This window comes from Oreochromis aureus, linkage group 16 (assembly GCF_013358895.1).
Source record: "Oreochromis aureus strain Israel breed Guangdong linkage group 16, ZZ_aureus, whole genome shotgun sequence".
NCBI classification, from domain to species: domain Eukaryota; kingdom Metazoa; phylum Chordata; class Actinopteri; order Cichliformes; family Cichlidae; genus Oreochromis; species Oreochromis aureus.
In genome coordinates, this window is record NC_052957.1 from 14,565,847 (window position 1) to 14,585,932 (window position 20,086).

The 20,086-nt window shown below is 39.3% G+C and overlaps 3 protein-coding genes across 7 annotated transcripts in view; all 3 read left to right on the plus strand.

The window, feature by feature from the left end:
* The first annotated feature begins 1,627 nt into the window (after positions 1–1,627).
* On the plus strand, positions 1,628–5,766 carry pttg1ipb (PTTG1 interacting protein b). 2 transcript variants are annotated; one of them, XR_005608575.1, is made up of 8 exons: positions 1,628–1,805; positions 2,127–2,182; positions 2,287–2,395; positions 2,915–3,017; positions 3,356–3,421; positions 3,888–3,986; positions 4,734–4,780; positions 5,233–5,766. XR_005608575.1 is itself a non-coding variant. In XM_031743253.2 (7 exons), exons 1-7 carry the CDS (start codon positions 1,685–1,687, stop codon positions 5,274–5,276), a joined length of 546 nt encoding a protein of 181 aa, XP_031599113.1. In that variant the 5' UTR covers positions 1,631–1,684; the 3' UTR covers positions 5,277–5,766. The 2 variants fall into 2 exon arrangements, 1 of the variants encoding a protein (XP_031599113.1); XM_031743253.2 differs by lacking the exon at positions 3,888–3,986 and having other exon boundaries at positions 1,631–1,805.
* Positions 5,767–6,785: 1,019 nt separating this feature from the next.
* On the plus strand, positions 6,786–10,858 carry sumo3b (small ubiquitin like modifier 3b). Its single transcript, XM_031743254.2, has 4 exons — positions 6,786–6,941; positions 7,508–7,636; positions 7,739–7,810; positions 10,682–10,858. The coding sequence occupies exons 1-4, from the start codon at positions 6,921–6,923 to the stop codon at positions 10,742–10,744; spliced, it is 285 nt and encodes a 94-aa protein (XP_031599114.1). The 5' UTR covers positions 6,786–6,920; the 3' UTR covers positions 10,745–10,858.
* Positions 10,859–15,774: 4,916 nt separating this feature from the next.
* Positions 15,775–20,086, plus strand: part of fmnl2a (formin-like 2a) — a 52,565-nt gene continuing 48,253 nt past the window's right edge. For 3 of the 4 annotated variants that reach the window (XM_031743122.2, XM_031743120.2, XM_039600565.1), the window contains exon 1: positions 16,377–16,490. In XM_031743122.2, coding sequence (XP_031598982.2) covers positions 16,377–16,490 — 114 coding nt within the window. Of the gene's footprint in view, positions 16,491–20,086 lie in introns of all 4 variants that reach the window. The other variant, XM_031743121.2, reaches the window with a different exon arrangement.

Below are 20,086 nucleotides of genomic sequence, written 5' to 3' on the forward strand. Positions count from 1 at the left end.
TTGGGGGGTCGGGGGAAAAAGAACAAGAAAAAACAAGAAAGAGGAAAAATAAAACAGCACATGGAGATGAAACAAAACACAGACCAAAGAAAAGACAAGACTTTATGACATGAAAATGTTGCAAAACGCTACCACATCTCACTTAAGGTCCCACCACAGCATTTCAATCAGGTTGAGCTCAGGACTTTGACTGAGCCATTGCAACACCCTGATCCTTTTCTCTTTCAGCCGTTCTCTTGTGGATTTGTTGCTGTGCTTGGGAACATTGTCCTGCTCTGTAGCACACATACAGATGGCCTCAAATTTGACCCTAGAATACTTTACAGACGAGTTCACGGTCGACTAAATGACTGCAAGGTGCCCAGATGCTGTGGCTGCAAAACACACCCAAATCATCACCCTTCCACCATCATGCTTGACAGTTGGTATGAGATGTTTGTGCTGATATGCTGTATTTGGTTTTCAAGAAACGTGATGCTGTGCATTATGACCAATCATCTCCACTTTAAACTTGTCTGTCTTGAAGGCATTGCGCCAGAAGTCTTGTGGTCTGTTCGGATGCAACTTTGCAAAGCTAAGCTGTGTTGCCATGTGCTTTTAAGAGAGAGGGTACTTTCTCCTGGCATCCTTCCAGACCAGCAATACTTGTTCAGTCTTTTTCCAATTGTATTGCCATGAACTTTTAAATTTAACATGCTAACTGAGGCCTGTAGAGTCGGAGATGTAGCTCTTAGGATTTTTGCAGTTTCTTTGAGGATTACACAGTCTGATCTTGGAGTGACTTTAGTGGCACCGGAAGATTGGCAATTGTCTTGAACATTTTCCACTTGAGAATAACATTTTGTAGAATGATGAACTTTAAATTGCTTGGAAATGGTCTAATAACCTTTCCCAGATTGCTACTCTAAGATCAATACTGATTTCTTTCCTGCTTCCACTGTGTTAATACACACCTGAGAGCAGCAAACTGCCAAAAGTAATGCTTTTATAGAGGTGCTCACACTTGCTGATGATCAGCTAATCCTTAGTAGAACCTAATAGATAGATGGGACTACTGCTGGTTGGTAGTGCTGGGTTCAGTAAAGTCGTATTAAAATCCGTAATTATTAACCATAAATTATTTGCTGTTTGTATTTTTGTTTTATATACTCAAATCTGCAAAGTTTTAAAAGACAAGAGAATACAAGAAATGCTTTATTTATCCCAACGACAGCGAAATCACGGTGTTACAATAGCTAAAAGATGAAAACCAACTAAGCTCAATAAATAAATACCATCTACCAAAGCAGAATAGCTTGGAAAGGCACAAAATTAATCTAAAGAAGATAGAAAACACAACAAAATCCCAATAAATCTCACTAAAACGTCAATATTATGCGATAAGGAGCTTAAATCTAAAATGAATGCAAGCATTGTGGTGTGAGGTGGTAAAGATTTTCCATGTCTGTCAAATACGAAGTATAAATAATATAAGTGTTTATATCTGATATGTGCTGAGTCTCAGAGAGCTAATGAGCACAGTGGGTCCTTACTCTCCGCGCTCCCTCCCAATAATAAAACATGTTTTTCAATGAGATGTGTCACCCTGCAGCTGCTTGATGACACCAGCGTCAGGAGTTCGTGACGTCACCGCTAGTAAACCAGGGGTTCAGCTTCACTCCTCTCGAGCCTTTCTGTTTTTTCCATGCAGTCCAGCGCTCGTGTCACCATGTACAGTCCGTCCGCCTTTGTTTTTGTCCTAATTTCCTGCGGTATTTGTGTTATTACAGTTACAGCGCAAACACCGACTCCTGCTCCAGCGGACAGTAAGTTTGCTCTTCTTGTATGTGTTAGTACAGCGCTTTGTTTTGGAGTGCCAGAGACGGGTCAGGAGGCAGTCACATGACATCTACACAGTGGACTTATCGTAATCGTAGAAGCAAATGTAAAGATAATCCTCAGTGGCTTTATACATCTTCACATACACAAAAACACAAAAGAAAAAGTTTCTTTTGTCTGCCTCAGTTAGGCTAATGTTACCTCTTTTGTTGCAAGGATCCTTAATATGTCACAGAAAGTTAAATTCTCTCAGGGTTATATTAGTTTACTTCTTGTAGGTGTGTGTCAATAACTTATCTCTGTTTCAGCTCCCTGTGCCTTGAAATCCAACACCACTTGTGATGAATGCTTGCAGAATGTGACAGTAAGTTTCCTGCAGTTCAGCCAAAAACATATTCTGTAACTGTTTGCCATAAAAAAGGGGAAGTTATAAGATAAAATGTAACTGTTTATGACTGTTTGTTGCAGTGCCTGTGGTGCATAACGACCAAAAAATGCATCGAATACCCGGTGAAGAGCATCCTGCCCTCCAACAGCGTTTGTCCACTGAATGATGCACGTTGGGGGCTATGCTGGCGTAAGACTGGCAAACACACTGTTGTTACTATTATTATTTAATGTAGGATGTATGCATGGAGGAAATATATTTTTAACATTGTCCAGGAAAGCTTCTCAGTTGTGATGACTTTCTCATTTTCTTGCTGGACGGTAAAATGAATATACGAGTTTGGACTTTGAGTCTAGTTTGAAGATGTTACTGCAGCTGTAAGTTGTCTGTAAAATACATTTATGACATTTTAGACTTTGAACAAATAAGTGAAAAAAAAAGCCCAGATGGCAAAATTAACCAGTAAGAAAAATAATTTATAATGTACCATGTCAGCCAGGAAAGAAAAACCTATGAGTGAGATTGATATGCTTTTTTTTTCTCTTTTGTGGTGCATGTCTTCTTCATAAATCATAATCATCTTCTAAGTAAAAGACATCAGTATCTTTTCCACTTAGCAGTTCATTGCTATGTTTACTTAATGATAAGATTTGCTCATGCAAGCTGGTGTTTTTTTACGCTGTCCTTGTGTCCACGTTTGATTTACAGTCAACTTCCAGATATTGATCATCACCGTGTCGGTGCTGGCTGGTATCATCATCATCGCTGTTCTTGTTTGCTGCTTCTGCTGCTGCAAGTGTGAAAAAATTGGGTAAGCAAGTCACATGAAGTGCTCGCTGTTAAATCTGCATCAAAATGTAAGCAGAACCAGGAGGAAGAGGAGGAGGAGGACGAGGAGGATGGGAACACAATGGGTTGTTATTCTGTGAGGCTAGGCTGATACGGCTATCTCCAGAAGGCTGCCAGAATTTGTGGCTGCAGTAACTTTGGTCTTTCTGATTTTATAACTGCCTTCAGTTTTGTTGCTCTGTAAATGTATAAAGCTAAAAGCAAATGCTCATCTTTGATTTTCATATTTTAATATAAATGTCTATGTGCAGAAACATAAAGGTGGTGAATTGATGTTAAAAAAAAAAGTCTTTTTAATAGGAGAAAGAGAGAAGACATGCAGATGGAGCGACAAACTCGGCTGAGGAAGGACCGCCAGAAAACAAGGTGAATGTCTGTGGAGTATGTGTTTAAACTTAAATCTTCATGCATATAACAGAGTTTCAGATTGTTTGATTAACCGATTAACCTTACTACTGTGCCTGACTCAGATGGGCAAAATATAGAGTTCTGTGTAAGGTCTTGAGTAAGTTGATCCATATACTGTAGTATAAAGGACCCAAGGCACGCAAAGGTGCAGTGTTATTGAATTTTCCTGCTTGTGCAGCTTTCCACCTGCCTCACTCCAGTGCAGCACACAGCTCTCTCATCAACTCCTGGCATCCTGCTCATATAGGGGAGGCATGATTAAGTAATAGAGATCAGCTGTGTGGGTCACCCTCCTCTGACGCCACACCCTGATAATGAAATAAATCTAGTTAGGCTCTTTGCTCTTTCTGGAGCAAAGGCCATCAAAAACCAATGCCAGGTGCTTCACAGCCTTCCCCTGTTTCTTTTTCTTCATGGGCTCCAGGCCAGCAACTGTCTTGTGATGTCGGGCATGCCCAGGACATCTCTACCTTCTTCTCAGGCTCTCTTCTTCCACGGTCCATCGCTCTATCTGTTGCTGCAGGTTTATGTTGCTCATTTTTTATGGCCATTGGATTGAGAGGCACTAGTCCATGAAAGCTTTTGTAGCTCTGCATGTCTGCTTCACACAGAAGCAGAGACTCTACATCTAAGTCTTAAACCGAATTTAACATTTATCCTTTTGATGGACATGAACATTCACAGATTATTTGTACAATCTCAACTATCAGGTTTTAGCCATTAAACATAAAATTAATGTTACGTTAGGCTGTAGTATATGTTACCACAAACCTTCTAACCAGGGACTTAAACACTGGCATGTGAAACTTTTAAGGTAATCGTGTGTAAAAGTCGACCTCATCCATAAGGAACTAAATGTGTTATGTTATTATGCGGCATAAAATCATTGATGTTACATCAAACTTAAGAAACATAATGTCACTTGTTTATTGGTGAGATTGAAAATGAATTTAACTTCATTAGATAAACAGCAGGCTGATCTTATTCCCGGGGTGCTGGTTCATTTTGCTCCTACACACTATGCTGGAAAAGTAAATATTCTGGGAATCCAGCGCTACTCTTTGGCTTTGTGTTTTATCACAACTGTTAAATTAGACTAATTGGACGGTGCCAAAAAAAAAAAGAACAAAAAAGATTGACAGGCAGGAAAGTTGTTTTTTTTTTTTTTTCTGTGAAAATTTTGCTTTCTACTTCATAAACTAAAATAAGTGTCATGTGACAGTGTCAGTGTCCTCTGTTGCCTAACAATTTGTCTTTGTTTCCCTCTCAGGAGGTCAGAAATGCAGATGAGGCATGATGAAATCAGGCACAAATACGGTGAGACTAATTCCTTTTCGTGTGGCTTGAACGGGTTATGAAATGTAAATTTTAATTATCGGAGAGGTTTGTTTTGAAAGCGCTCGGTTTATATGTGCAGTGATCAAACAGCAGCAAAATAGAAAAAAAAATTAATAAACCACAACACTAAAGATGAGATAGATTAAGGAATAGGTAAAGATAATGGGATCAAAGCAGAAGAAAACAAAATGTGAAAATTAAAAAAATCCATTTATACACAGAGGGCGGAAAAAACTATCATTGAGTGCCATCTACTGGAGAAATACTGTACTGCATATATTTGATAAACTAGAATTCAGTGTCAAAAGACTTCGATTTTAAATCACATTAATGAAATGTAAACCAAACTTCCCTGAATAATTTATATTCTTATAAACAACTGGACTCAGTTTTATTGATTACACATCCTTCTTTTCAATTATTCTTCTCAGGTTTGTCAAAGGATAACCCATACGCCCGTATGGATGATCATTAAGGAGAAGCCGCCGTTCCTTAAGTTGATCCTATTGAAGCCAGTAACACGGAGATACAGCCTACAAGGAGCTCATGATAAACTGTGACTGTCTGATTTCAGCGCGACAGTGTTTTCAGAATACTCTCTTAGCCTGATGCTGCACTGTTTTGCTTGATTAATATTTCTTATGGATTAATTTCAATTGAATTTTAAAAAGCAAGCATCCCCGGTTTAGTTTGTAAAAGTCCCAAGCTGACCAGTGCTGTGGTGCTTCTTCTGTAACAAGCAGTTTCACTTTCATACTACATTTACAGTATACTCGATTTGACTCATCCATGTCTGCAGCTCAACACTTCTTCTTCTTCTTTAAATAGTTCATGTAACATAGTTGTCCTTTTCTCCAGTTTTATTGCATTCCAGAATTATTTTCAATTTTTTATTGCACAAAAGAAAATGCGTGTTTTTGAACTGCATCTGAATCATCTGCCAATAAAAAAATAAAAGAAAAAAATCATAAATTTTTAAAAATTGTTTTATTTTTTCCCTCTGTCTCTCTCACACATGCTCTTTTATGTTTTGGCCTATGAACAAATCACATTTCAAAATATTTTTAATAAGTTAACTTTCCTAAATATCCCAACTGACAGTGGAAATTAAGCTATTCTGCTCATTTGTTTGGTCTTCTGGTCCAGCCCCACCATGACAATAACAAAACGGATAATACGTTTTGGGGTGATTCATCACTCATTTTTGTAATTTTGCCTCTTATACACCACCACCGTGGATTTTGATTACAGACATTTTTCTATACAGTCCCCAAATTTCTGTACAAATGAATCTTGGTTTCATCTGCCCGAATATTTTTTTCCAGAACTGTGTAGGCTGTTTTAGATGCTTTTTCTGGCAAAGTCTACTCTGGATTTCTTGTTCTTGACTGTAATCAATGGTTTGCACCTTAAACTAAACTCTCTTTCTTTACGTTCATGAAGGCGTGTCTTGATTGACAGTAATACACGTCCCTCCTCATGAGCATTCTTGACTTAGCTAGATGTTGTGGAGGTGTTTTTCTTATCCATGGAAAGAATTCTGTAATTATGCACTTTAGTCCTTTTCCGAGTTTTTGATAACGCTCTGATATGTTTATTTGTAATCTTGAATCTCAAAGCTGACAAAACAGTTTATGCAACACTTTGCAAAATCACTGCTCATCCATGACATAATAACAAGAAAAGGTGTCACTATCCAAAACTTAAAGACCTAAGTGTATATGGCAGATCTCTAAAGATTAATTAAATAAAAGTAAACAACTTTTGGATTCGAGGGATAAATAATAAAGACTCTATAATTACTATGGCAATGAGATGAGTGTGGCCAGCTTCCATGGTAAATTAGCTGCCATTTGAAAGCTTCTGTCCTGAGCTCCCGCGTTTTCTCTGATCAGGGCCCTGTTGTTTCCCCTATGTCACGGGAGTGCGCAAATTAGCGGACGCTCACGTATCCGCGACCCCGACGAAAAATGGATCACGTGACGTTTTTGGTCGAATTACATTTTAAATATCACTGCGCGCTCCCTCGCCAAACGAAAGAGCCGGAGGAGCTGATAAACCGCTTCACCATTATCAGCCGGAGTCCACGCTACTCTTAAATACCGGAGGAAATAGCAGAATGTCTGAAGAAAAGCCAAAGGTCGGTGCCGCGCTACTACAGAGCCACATCTGGGTCATGTTCACCTTTACGTGCTCATCATGCCCGCTGCAAGCAGCCGTTAGCATGTTCTGCTAAGCTAGTGCTGCTTAAGGCTGCAGTTTCCTAGTTTGAGCGGGTAGACGGGGGAAACAAAGGTTGCTCAATTTGCGGATATTTTGGCTTTAAGCGCAGTTTGTTCCTGCCCTGTTTTGTATGTTTCATATCCAGCCTCCTGCCTATCGGCTTACCTTTCAGTTAAACTATGTTTGCTAATGTCGGTTACAGAGAGTGCTAGTGAAATGAATGGCTTGTTTTTTTCCCCCTTACTGTTTGCGCCATTGTGGCTTTCTGCGCCAGTTTGAGCACGGACTAGCCTGCTATGCTAACGATGGGAGAAGGCGAAAGAAAGTGTGTATGCGTGCGGGTTTTGGGTTTGAAACCTACCTCCCTCCGTGATCACGCTTTCTTGTAAACGTAGTTGGCTAACTTAGGTTGGCTGCTACTTTGAACTAATCGGGGCTTACTCCCGGACGCTTCTGTTGTTGACTTTTTTGCTTTTATTGCAGGAAGGAGTGAAGACGGAGAACGACCACATTAACCTCAAGGTAGCTGGTCAGGATGGCTCGGTTGTACAGTTCAAAATTAAAAGGCACACTCCATTAAGCAAGCTAATGAAGGCATACTGCGAAAGACAGGTATGGGACCCTTTGAGCTTTTTTGCTGATATTATTGCGTATTACTTTGTAAATGATTAACTAGATCCAGAATCTAAGAGAAAATTCCTTTGTCTTTTCCAGGGATTGTCAATTCGGCAGATAAGGTTTAGGTTTGATGGACAACCAATTAATGAAACAGACACACCTGCACAGGTTGGTAAAATACTAAAGGCCCAGTTTATTTCATTGTGGAGGTTTGAAGATGCAAAATAGCATTGCCCTTGTTTTCTTTAACTAGAAAGTCAAGTGTGTGTGTGTGTGTGTGTGTGTTTTAAAAACTATATTCAAGTACAAGTCTTATGCCAGCACAACAAGTACAGCCCTCGGCCCAAGTGTGGTGTGTGGTGTACATCTCAGCTTCTCCAGAAAATGCTCAATCACAACTTCAAAGTGAAGACTTACAGCTATAAATCATAAAGTTAATGTATTTTGTTGGATATTCGTAATGTCGTCATTAAACTGATGCAAAATGGCATGTAACAGCCAAATCAGAGGATAAGATCTACTTGTCCTCTTGTGTTTTTATGCGTAATGAAAAGATATTCAGGTTAGGTATCAGTTTTATACGTTTACATAGTGTGAAGCATAAGACCACTTTTTTTTTTCTGCTCTGTGTTTAGCTACTTTATAGTTGCAACAGTGTGAAATAGTACAGGGCTTAACAAATATTTTGAATGCAAAGTAAACTAAAGTCAAATTCTATGTTTGTTGCACAAACTTGGCCAAATAAGTAAAGATAAAGATGTAAAACCTTTTTTTTTTAATCAGTAATATTTAGAATGCTAAAAAATTAGGAAAAAATAGTAAATCCACTAAAATGTGGATTTAGTTTATTTGCCTGATAGATAAAAATATAATTTTTTTTTCTAGTAGTTTTAAGCAACCTTTTTGACATTTAAAAGAAAGAAAAAAGGAAGCTGTTTCTGGCGCTACTCTGGGTTCTCTTCCCAGTTGGGCCTGCCTTGCAAAAAGAGGACTTAACCACCTCGACTGGCTCCTTTTGTAGGAGGAGTGGTTCTACTCCAGAGATCCTGTCAGATGTCTGTGCTCTTTGCCTTATCTTTAAAGCGTGATTTAGACTTCTGTGGGAAATCTACATCGTTACTTATGACGTAACTGAAAACCCCTATTAACCCTATGCTGTAACCTTCCAAGCCATTCAGTTGCTTCAAGGTGCATCAACCAGACATGTAGTTACATTTGTCAGGAGGTTCACATCAAGCTACTTGGGAAGTTACTGGTAGGATTTAAAGGGGTTTCCAGTTACGACGTAGATTTCCCCCAGAAGTATAGATCATCATCACGCAGTCAGTTTTCCCGCTGTTAAGTGCAGGAACCCGGTGCAGTATTCTCCTGAATGATATATCTGAGCTTCTGTACTGGAATATCATCAAAATGGCTGTAAAAACCTAAATGACTGTACATGCATGTCTTCAGCTTAGCTGCGGCACAATGTTCCAGTTTGCAAAAGTTGAGAGGCGGACGACCAGTCAAGGCGCTACAAATACTGTGGGTGTACATCAGGCAATGTGACGTCAAACTGTGCACACACCACCCATGACGGAGGGTGTGTGGTGAACATGAAAACACCATAAATCAGGCCTAAAACTGAGCCCAGCCACCCTACAGAGGAAACTCATTTCTGCCACTTGTATTTGTGACCTTGTTCTTTCAGTCACTACCCCGTATTTCATAACCACAGGTTAGGGTTGGCATGTAGATGAACTAGTAAATTGAAAGCTGCTTTCAACTTAACCCATTTCTTTATTAATGGGCCAGCACAAGCGCATATTACTCCTGACATCACACCAGTTGAGCAGTCCAACTCAAGCTTCACCTTCCCATCACTTGTGAATAAGATCCCAAGATATTTGAACTCTGCTTGAGGCAGCTTGTCTTCCCTAACCCAGAGCGAGCGTTCAACAGATTTTCATTGTTTTAAATTGGCGATGCTGTAAGTTCTAAATTCTCTTTCCTGAAAAACTTCCAGCCTTCTGTTAATAATTGTGATTGACTAAAGCTCATACTTTGTTACAAACCATTTGCTTTTTGCCACTGGACTGACAAAAAGCAGAATGAAAGTCCGAAAAACCCTCAGTGCAGATTTGAGAAAGGGAAACCTATATTTATGTATGTGACAAATTCCTGAACAGCTGAACATTACAAGACCATCGGTTCAAATGATATACAAGTTAGCCAACGTCTGAAAAGACCAAAGAGGTTGGCTGAATGGAAGCTGGTTTGGATGGTGTGAACCCATCAAGGCATAGACCCATAATGAACTGGAAGCTGCTGGACCATTGGAGACACTCATGAGTTTGTATTGCTGTAGACTGAGGCTGCCATCCAAAAAGGACATGCAAAGCTAAACAAAAGCTTTTTGCTGACCACATGCACAAATGTTTTCCAGACAAATGTTAATCAGATGCTAATCAGATTAGACAAAACTGTGTTTCTGAGCAGAATTACCTGAAGTATGTCTGGAGGAGACATCCTTCAGACATAAACAAAGGAACTGTTACTAGCTGTTCCACATGCAGGTTGTAGCATCTTGATCTGGAACTGTTTAGCTACCAGTGGAGCTGGTACATTGAACAGACTGGAAGTTGTATCTACCTCAGGATTGTTCAGTAGAAATCGTTTCAAAGTGCAACGACCTCAAACCTATCAAAAAAAAAAAAAGTGGGATTATGGTAAAAGTCCAGTGTCTGCAGTGACCTTTTTTCGGGGAAACATTGTCCAATATTGTGCTTTACATATACAGGGTACAAAATATGTGTAAATTTTGTTTATTTCAGAAAGCTCTTTTTGTGCACCAAATTGTCAGTGTTCCTTTTAACTCTCTAATAATATATATCACACCTCAGGGAAAAGACAGACAAACAAAACAGTCCTAACATGGTAATTTAAAAGTGGTAATTTAGGCAGGGAAACCTGCCTACATGATATTATTAGCATTACTGAAAACTTCCTGTCAAGACATTTATGGTCTGAGAGACTAATGTGCATGTGTCTTTGTTGCAGCTGGAGATGGAGGATGAAGACACTATTGATGTATTTCAGCAACAGACGGGAGGAGTCTGTTAAGTGGAAAGAGTCAACACTTTTTTTTTGTTTGTTTTTGTTTTTTTTCCTCCCCTTTTCAATTCAGTTTTCTTTTTCTATTGGGTTTTTCGACTGTGCTTCCCTAAATGAAAGACTTCACACACATAAAAAAAAATAAAAATAATAATGATAATTTGGGGCCAAATCCCAACTTTGAGTCTAGGTAACTTCTTAATGTTGTATTCACCAAAACTGATTTGAAATTCATAAGGACAGAATACATCTCATATTATGGCTTGTAATGACCGGATCATCGTGGGTTTTTGTGATGTTCAGATGTCTGAGTAAGCTAAATGACATTCTTTCTTTTCTGTTTCTTGATATTTGTTTAATTTTTTCCAGATAATGGTAAGAATTCATATTCAGGATGGACTTGACTATTTAAATATTCATGTACTTATGAGGAATGCTGCTGGGATAGTCAGTAGTGATCTGTTCATAGATGGGAGATTTTGTGACATTATTCTCATGTAGCTTTTAGTCACATTTTTAAAAGAACATTTAGAAATAATCTGTCCATGCACAGTTTATCTTAAACAGAAGAAATACTTGTGCTTGGAAAGCATCATATGGATGGTTTACCTCAATACTGTTACCTTCAAAGTAGATTTATCTGACTGGTAGTACAGTAAGGGTCTTGGACCAAAAATGCTAAATGAAAAGGTTTCTTTTTATAAAAGGGTTTGACTAATATAAAAATGTAGATGTAAAAGTTATTGTAACTCAGTGGTTGGTGGTATTGCACAGCAGAAAAACGGTTGTTTTCATGTGTAAAGTTGATTTTATGCCTGTCCAGGACTTTAAAAGGGGGAAAACCTCTCACCTTTTATCAGAGACATTTTATCTCATCCAAGATTAAGTATTTCACTCATTGTATACATACATGACATGTTGCCAATTTGAATAAGTTTGTAAAAAGTCTATCCAAACATTAACGTTGTTTTATGCTTGTGTGTTGATGGAACCTTTTTTTTTGTTTTTGTTCATTTTCACCTGCATTTCAAATTTAAACATTTTAGATTTGCATGGTGATGTTGGCAAATGTTCTTTTTCTTTCTTTTTTTTTTTTTTTTTTTTTTTTTCCTTATACTGTATACAATAAATATAGTTTGATACTCAGCTGCCTGAACCCTGTTGGCTTTCATTTGTGTTAGTGCTGTAACGTCTTTAGTTGCCAGTGCAGAGCAGGTGTAAAACATTTGCATCTTTGGTATAAACAGGAACTCATTTAAAAGAGTGGGCAAACAACTGTGCCTGAATTTCTAAATACAACGATGTTTTTTTTTTTATCTGTGGTTTTTCCTCATCAAAGTACATGTGACAATACATATCCTGGACACTGATTATGATGGGAACTCATGGGAAGTAAATGTTATGTTAGGTCATCATAGTCTAAGGAGCTTGTAAAATAAAGACTTCACAAGTCCAGACACCCCCAAAAAAAAAAAAAAAAGCTCAGATGACAAATGTTGCTGTAGTTAATGGCAGGAATCTGCCAGCATGGTTCTTTGGGTTTAAATTGTAAGAAATAATTATGCAAAGTTACAGAAACTTCAGGTAGCTCATTGCCCAGTCTGTAATAAAAGTTTTTACTATTAAAAAAAAGTGAACTTTTATTACATTTATTTAATAGTTGTTTTTTTTTCTGTGAACCCACCATAACAAATTTTTCTATTGTAGATCGTGGAAAAACTGGAAATTATTTACTTTTATTGGTGTCATATGAATGTCAGTAGGAAAACCTATAAAACATAAATATAGTTAAGTCCAAAGACTATGCCCTCCTTAAGTAGACACTTTTTTTCAAAAGGTGTCCTGTGGCCCAGATTTGAGTCCTTGGCAGGCTAGTTCTGGCCCCTGGCCCATATGTTTGGTACCCCTGACCATTAGACCATAATGATCAGGTTATTTAGTCTTTAAAGGGTTGCGGGCATTTAGCTTTGTCTTAATCTGCTCCAGAGTAGGAAGCAATATACACTAGATGGCACCATTATCCTTACGATCTGTTGGTACTTGATTCAATCACTGCACCCTCTAGCCCCATAAGTTAAAGTACAAAGACGCATTTGTTAATCTACTCGAGCCTTATGAAGGCTATAACTTCATGAGTCTCCTTTTAAGAGAGCTTGATTTCACAGATGTTACTAAAATGAGCAGCCAAGTGAACTCCCTGTGAGGTTCCTCACACACTGGCGTGATTGTGCTGCTTTTATTTTTGGCACCTCTTTTGCATTTTAGATTTCCTCATGGACATATCTGAGGCCATCATACCACCCCACCAAGATTTTTCAGAAATGCAGCTGCAAGGTGCCGCCTCCACCCACACATGCAACATCCTGTTGGCATCTAATGCAGTCTCTGGAAGAATATTCAGCAAGTTGTGTTGGGTAGAAAACTGAGGTGCTGTTTTGCATTGATTAAATGAGTAAAAGAAAAATTATCAGTTGTTTAATTTAATTAAGTTTATGTTAATCACCTTTCTGCACATTCTATATCTACTAAAAATGAAACCCTTATTTACTGTAAGGGGTAAGAATGACACAGTCTTCCTCACTGTTTCTTTTTATTGCTGCCGTGTCACCATCTGCTGTGTCAGGAACGCTTGTTATTTCAGCACACAACCTCATTTGTTTGACACTGCACTTAATCGACACACAGTGTTATTGTCATTGTCTTAATGTTCAGTCATTGTTGAGCTCGTGTCATGTGCTGTTCATTGTAAAGTAAGGGCTGTTTATTGTCTGAGATAATAGGTGGATTATCAAGTGAGCTGCACATTTAGATTTATGTAGAGAAAAAGAAACAATTTTCAGAGAACAAATGCAAGATTCAAAGTTAAATTATGTTGACATTATTATCTAACTTCTGCATATGAAAGCCATTGTTATGTATATTGCCATAAAAAACATGGAGCCCCAAAAGTCTGTAAAAGCACACGAAGAAAATATCTCCAACAAAATTACACCACCAGTCTTAACCGTTAATAAAAGGCAGGATGTTTTCATGGTTTTTACATCAAATTGTGGTCCTAGTGTCCAACCATTAAAAGTTGCAGGAGAAATCGAGATTTATCAGACCAGGCAATGTTTTTCCAATCTTCTGATGTCCAGTTTTGGTAAGTCGGTGCAAAATACAGCATCATTTTCCTCTTCTTAGCTTACAAGAGTAGCAACCGGTGTGGTCTTCTGCTACTGGTTCTACATATTGTGTGTACAGAGATGCTCTTCTGCGTACCTTGGTTGTAATATTAGCTCAAAGCAGTCTGACCGTTCTTCTCTGACCTCAACATCAACAAGGCATTTTCACCTAGAGAACTGCCGCTCACTAGGCCGCCTGGCACTAACAACCATGCCACATTCAAAGTCACTTAAACTACCTTTTCCCCCCCTAATTCTGATGCTCAGTTTAAACTTCAGCAGGTCATCTTGACCATGTCAACATATCTAAATGCACTGAGCTGCCATATGACAAGCTATTTGTGTTATTGAGCAGTTGAATTGGTGTATGAAATAAATTTGTTGGTAAATTAGTATTTTCAGACATCAAAATGAGCATAAATGGCTTTTGAATAAGCATACACAGTGCAGGGGGGAGTGGTTCTTACAGAGCAAAATAACAATACTCAACTTTAAACACGTAATGAGTGAATGAGGTCAGTCAGCTGTGTTTTGCATCCTTGGTGTTTCCAGCCAAGTAACCTCATATGTGACACCCTCCCTTACTCGGTCAGTCCAGCAGGCTGAATGAAAGCACTGTGCATCTGGAGAACCTCTGGATTATCTCCAAAAAGTTGCATGCTGATGTCACCCAGTTGTGCGTAATGTGGTCTCCACCCTGACCGCATCAGATTTCATTTTAAGCCATGTTGAAGATCCTAATCTGTTTAAAAAAAACAGACTGGATCTGATGGGAACTCTACAGTGGATGTTGACTGCCCTTCACCACACAGTATTTACTTAGTATAATACAGATATATATGTATATATGTTTATTACACAAATATTAAGGTGTCACAACTGAGCAGACTGCTACTACTGTCACTGAATGTTGATCATCACATTTTACACTGAATCCAATGTTCAAGAGGTTTGATTTTTTTTTAATGTAAGTTCATTGGGGAAAAAAATTCTTGAAATAGCTGATGAACCATTTTGATCAAGCTTATAGTTTGGGTTGGATGTTATGACCCTGAACCACCCCTTAGTCACATTGAGGGACTTTGCATGAAGTACTGGGCACTTCTCCATCCATCCATTATTAACTTTGCTCTCATCATTGTGTAGCTGTGATTTGTCCTGTTTGTTAGAGGTCTCTCTTTCCCACCAATCAGTCACCACATAGCTGCCCCACCCGGAGCCTGATTCTGCTGGAGATCTCTTCCTGTTAAAAGTTATAAGTTATAAGTTATAAGTTTGCTGTTGCTATAAAAAAGTATGCACAACTAAAAACACCTGAGTGTGTTTGTTGCTTTGACCGCAGTGATTGGTTTGCACATTTGCAGGCTATAAATACTGTCTAATAAGATGACTGTTCTGAGGGAAAAGGTCATTGTGTGCAAACTCTTTCCCTCAAATACTGTCATGGTCAAAATTTAGAAATAGGTGTAAATTAAAATAGCCTTATCTCATTGTGACTAATTGTGATGCCTGGAGTTACTGATTTATTACACTTATGTGCTGTTTTTGGAAAACATTGTTCAATATGATGACTGGTCAAGATCAAAACTGATAATCATACATGAGTAGAAAACGCTTGACTAATGAAGTCATTGTGACAGAGTTTGAAAGGTAACAAATTAACAAGTTTATCTACACAAAAAGTGAAAAACACACAGCGTGGGAAGGATGGATTCACTCCACAGAGCCCCTGCACTTGCTCTTCTTTTGCGTGAGGGCGTCCCTTGATTACTGGCCCCTGACTCTGGACTCAAAGTACCACAATGCAACACCGAGCATCTCCTTAGCTACGGCTTTGGGAGCTACGCCCCAAGAAGAAGTGGGAGGCTCGCCCCCCTGAAAGGACTCATTGTAAAAGAGGGATGAGAGTGTGCGCGCAGGCTGCGAGTGTGTCCAAGTGTGTGTGAGCGTGTGGACACCCCCCTCCTCCTTAACTAGCTGGTCAGCAGTGGAGGGATTAGGAAAGCCAGACCCGCTCACTCACTCATTCACTCACTCACTCAGTCACAGATAGGGTTGCAGTAATCGTGAATCATGCTCGTCGTCATTACTACCGGCTGGGAGTGGAGCCGAAATTGTGCAAGATACGGATAACTGCATAGAAAAGGTCCGAGTGAGTAAGAGGAGTCACGTTTCCAGGTTTCTTCCCTTTGCCGTGAAAATGTTTCATCAGGGACTCCTCTGCCGCCGCCGCTGCTGCTGGCGCTCGGACCCGTCGCATTATGTTACTTCCCTCACATGTGCTTTATGTTGAAGAAGAAGAAGAAGAAGAAGAAGTGATCTGGATAAACCTGCGAGGATCCTGCCAGGGCGACTGAGCAAAGCGAAGAGCGTGTGGATATTTCCCCTTTTTATCGCCGTGCAGAGTTTTTTTTTTTTTTTTCTCAAGTGGACTAAGAGGGGGGAAAAGTTGGGGTTTCTGGTCAAAAAGAGGAATCATGGGGAACGCAGGGAGCATGGACCACCACACTGATCTCAGGGGACACAACATGCCCCTGAAACTCCCCATGCCAGACGCAGGTGAACTGGAGGAGAGATTTGCAATCGTGTTGGTAAGAAAAAAGTCGTTTGCATCTGTCTTCTCTTTGTTCCCTCCATGCTCCGGTGCCCCGGGACGGGACAGCTGTGTGTGTAGGTTGGACCCTCTGTTTGTCGTCCTGCACGCCCCGATCCTCTCTTTGTTGCTCAGTTAAAAAAAAAAAAAAAAAAGTCATTCCAAACAGAAAAGTGTTTGTTTATTTACACAAGATCTGCATCTGTTCCTCTGATATGACATTTTTTGAGCTTGGCAAAACTTCTAAACTTTGTTGTGGGTTTTTTAACCCTAATCAAAGTAGCGATGAAGTTGTAGCAGGACTGGGAATTTATTGATGCCTTCTTTCTTTTTGATTCAACAAGTATCTGAGTCAGCTTTTAAACTTTTACCACACAGTCCTGAAATAGATCAGACACTACGTTTTGGCCCCCTAAATAAATAATAATAAAAAAAGATAAAATGTTAATATTGTAGCACTTCCACAAGTATATGCATGAGACACCTGCAGTGGTAAGTTATTGAGTTTATTGCCATTTTCCCCCAACTTTATGAGTCCAGACACAAGCTCCCCATTGAAGCTTTAAGTGCCCAGCATGTCAGGTCCTTTGAAACATCTGTCACATCATAGGCAGGCAGCGGATCTGTCAACAGTTACCTTACCTGGGCACCAACATAAAGAGTCCTCCATGCATAAACAGTTCTAAACAGTTGATCAAGATACTGATCGTGTTGCAGGGATTCACAAAAGGTTTGTATATAATAGGTTTTGTTTGGCCAGATGTGTGGAAAAACTTCCATTGCTCATTTCTCGGTGTACTTGTGTACTAAAGTGTTATTTACCATCTTCTTGGACAATTTTATTTATTTAAGCCATCAAAGAGTAACAAATAACTTTCTGCTCTCCGGCTCTGTGCCCCAGTCAGTGAATAAAAACCTGCACAGAGGAACAGTGAGGTGAAATTTGAGAGCTGGCAAAATGTGGGTCAAACGTGATTGTCGCCTGGCCTCGCGCCCTCATACACATTAACTGCTTTAGGAGAAGGAATTTGACTTGAGCAGGCCGGTTCTTATCACTGCATCGTCGTGCACTCGTCACGGAGACGAGGAGAAGGTTTTTCATTTCGATCTTGTCTTTTAGTTTTTTCAACTCGCTACAGAGCATTTTTGTTATGTTAATGGTGGCGGGGCAGATCGTTTAGCCTGTAAGCACATCACAAAAAGCAGTTTAGGTGGAAGTCAATTCGCTGTGCTGTGTTGGGGTGTGATTGCTGCTTGTCAGACACTGGTGAATCCCTTTCTGTCCTGGAGGTAGCACGGAGAGAGAGGTTTGACGTCACACTGCCGAGGGATTTAGACCCTTTTCTTAATCACATCTGCTACTAGAACCACCTACTTCCCACATTTTACAAGCATTAGGAATTCCCCTCTCAAATGAGAAATAGCAAAACAGTTGGGATCTAGGAAATTTCGTTTGTTGATTATAAAACTCATCATCATTACGCTTTCCAGGATACAAACCCACGCCCTTAAATTTCTTAGGATGGCTATCTGAAACACCCGTCTTCATACCATGTCAGGAACTCCCCCGCTGACTCCCCTCCTCTTCCTTGCTGCCAGCATGATGCCTCATCTCTTGGCGGGGTGGAAGCCCTCCAGCATTAAAAGAACTTAGTTCTATAATCACAGCATTTAGTGTTAGTTACTGCCGTTTAAACCCTAATGTGTCTCAGCTGTGGCTCATGGCAGTTGGCACTATCAAGTGGCACTACGTGACTCTGATGACCTCACTTCAGTTTGAGTGGCAAACGATTAGGATGATTCCCCTCGCTTTGCTTTGTGTCCTGACTTAACAGAGGTCTTCAGAGCTGATCAAGATTTAAGTGAGCCATTTAGCCCCTTGTTAGTCACCCGTAAAGTTTTATCAATCTGATTGGCTGGTTTCCCCTTATCAGTTATGTAAACTATAACCAAATGACTGCTTTTGGACTTGATGATATATATAGTAGTCTTCTTGTTGCATATTGTCACCAGATTGGTCAAATAATAGCTGCAGGACTGTTTACTTGCCACTCTTAATAGATTTGATCAACAGGCAAGCCTTGGATCACAGCAGGGAACCATTTGGATTAGAGGCTTTCACAGTATGTAACCACATTCAAGTGGTCCACAGCTTTGTATTTGTTTTTTTCTTTTTAATCAAGGACATATAGTTCTGTCCAATAGTCTTGAGTTGCCCTTCATTTCTTGATATTTTGGTAGGAAAATGGGAAATAGACACAGTGATTTATTAAAACGTGCAAACATGAAAGATTAAAAACAAAACATATAAGGCAAAAACAGAGTTTGTACTATTCTAATGAGGTTGACCATCACTTTATGTCTTAGTCTTAAGGAATAGTTCTCCAGGCTTCTTGAAGGACATTCAAAGCTCTTCTTTGGATGCTGGTTGCCTTTCGTCATTGTCTCTGTCACTGCTTCAATAATGTTGAGGTGTTGGCTCTGAGGAGGTCAATCCATCACTGATTTATTTTTTTCTATCCAGGTATGGTTTCATGACATTGAACATAGTACCTTTGTTCTGAGCTCCTCCGTACACATGATGATAATTTGATCCAAAAATTACAAATTTGGATTCATCGCTAAATAAGACCTGTTGCCACCGATTCTTAGTCCAGTTCTAGTGTAATTTATATAACAACTCAGCCTTTACTCTGTGTTTTATCTTCCTTATGAGTATCTGCGTGACAACCACCCTTTCATCCACCCTCCAAACTGTGTTATCTTTGGCATTTTTCATGAATTCGATTAAAGAAATGAGGACATATGCTTTTGCAACAGACCGAGTGAAATAGCAGTTAATGTCCAGAGAAAAACCTTCAGCAAGCCTGGAGAGCTGTTGCTCAAGAGCACTTAAAAATTACACGAAAGTCTAGCTCCTTGGAAGCAAAATATAAAGAGAAATGAGGGGCGACAAGAGTTTTGCACAGAACTACACTCTATTAAAATTTGCACGGTGTGTGATGTGAAAAGCTTTTCAAGTATTAACTCGTGACTCAAATCATCTGAGCAGACCGCATCTTTGTGTAACCACACATGTAAAATAAACCTAGTTTCTACAGTAAAGATTTTGTGTAGCTGCACAAGTAATGTTGACTTGTGTTGTACAGGAACTGGTTTCACGGTGTTCTGTTAAACTACCCACTGAATGCTAGAAGATCCAGGAAGTCCGGGATCTTGGCACAGTCAACAAGATGAGTTAATGTGTCAATGCCATTAAATGGTCCTTCACTGGAGATTGTTTTAGCAAGAATGTTTCCAAGGTCAAGAATAAACTGTTAAGATCAATGCAAAATTCAGTGTTGTTAAAGTTTATCACCATATTATGTCTGTAGTTAAGGATTTGTGTACATGTGCCAATCTAAATTATACTTAGAAGTCCCCACTTCTTGGCCGTTGTAATATCTTGTTGGCTTGCGTTTTTGCACTTATTGCATTTATCTCATTGAAATAGTTCAAAGTTTGTATTTAAGACCCAGAGAAATAATAGAAACTATAACCTTTGCCTGTGCTCAGTGAGCTAACCCTAACTTATAATGGTGTAGTTTTAACTGG

What these genes read in the sequence shown, in the direction of transcription:
- sumo3b (XM_031743254.2), top strand. Translation starts at nt 6,921, where the DNA reads ATGTCTGAAGAAAAGCCAAAG. An exon ending in TGTCTGAAGAAAAGCCAAAG is followed by an intron (nt 6,942 to 7,507) that starts GTCGGTGCCGCG and finishes CTTTTATTGCAG; the next exon opens with GAAGGAGTGAAGACGGAGAA. An exon ending in AGGCATACTGCGAAAGACAG is followed by an intron (nt 7,637 to 7,738) that starts GTATGGGACCCT and finishes TGTCTTTTCCAG; the next exon opens with GGATTGTCAATTCGGCAGAT.
- pttg1ipb (XM_031743253.2), top strand. Translation starts at nt 1,685, where the DNA reads ATGCAGTCCAGCGCTCGTGTCACCATGTACAGTCCGTCCGCCTTTGTT. An exon ending in GACTCCTGCTCCAGCGGACA is followed by an intron (nt 1,806 to 2,126) that starts GTAAGTTTGCTC and finishes TCTCTGTTTCAG; the next exon opens with CTCCCTGTGCCTTGAAATCC. An exon ending in ACGTTGGGGGCTATGCTGGC is followed by an intron (nt 2,396 to 2,914) that starts GTAAGACTGGCA and finishes TTTGATTTACAG; the next exon opens with TCAACTTCCAGATATTGATC.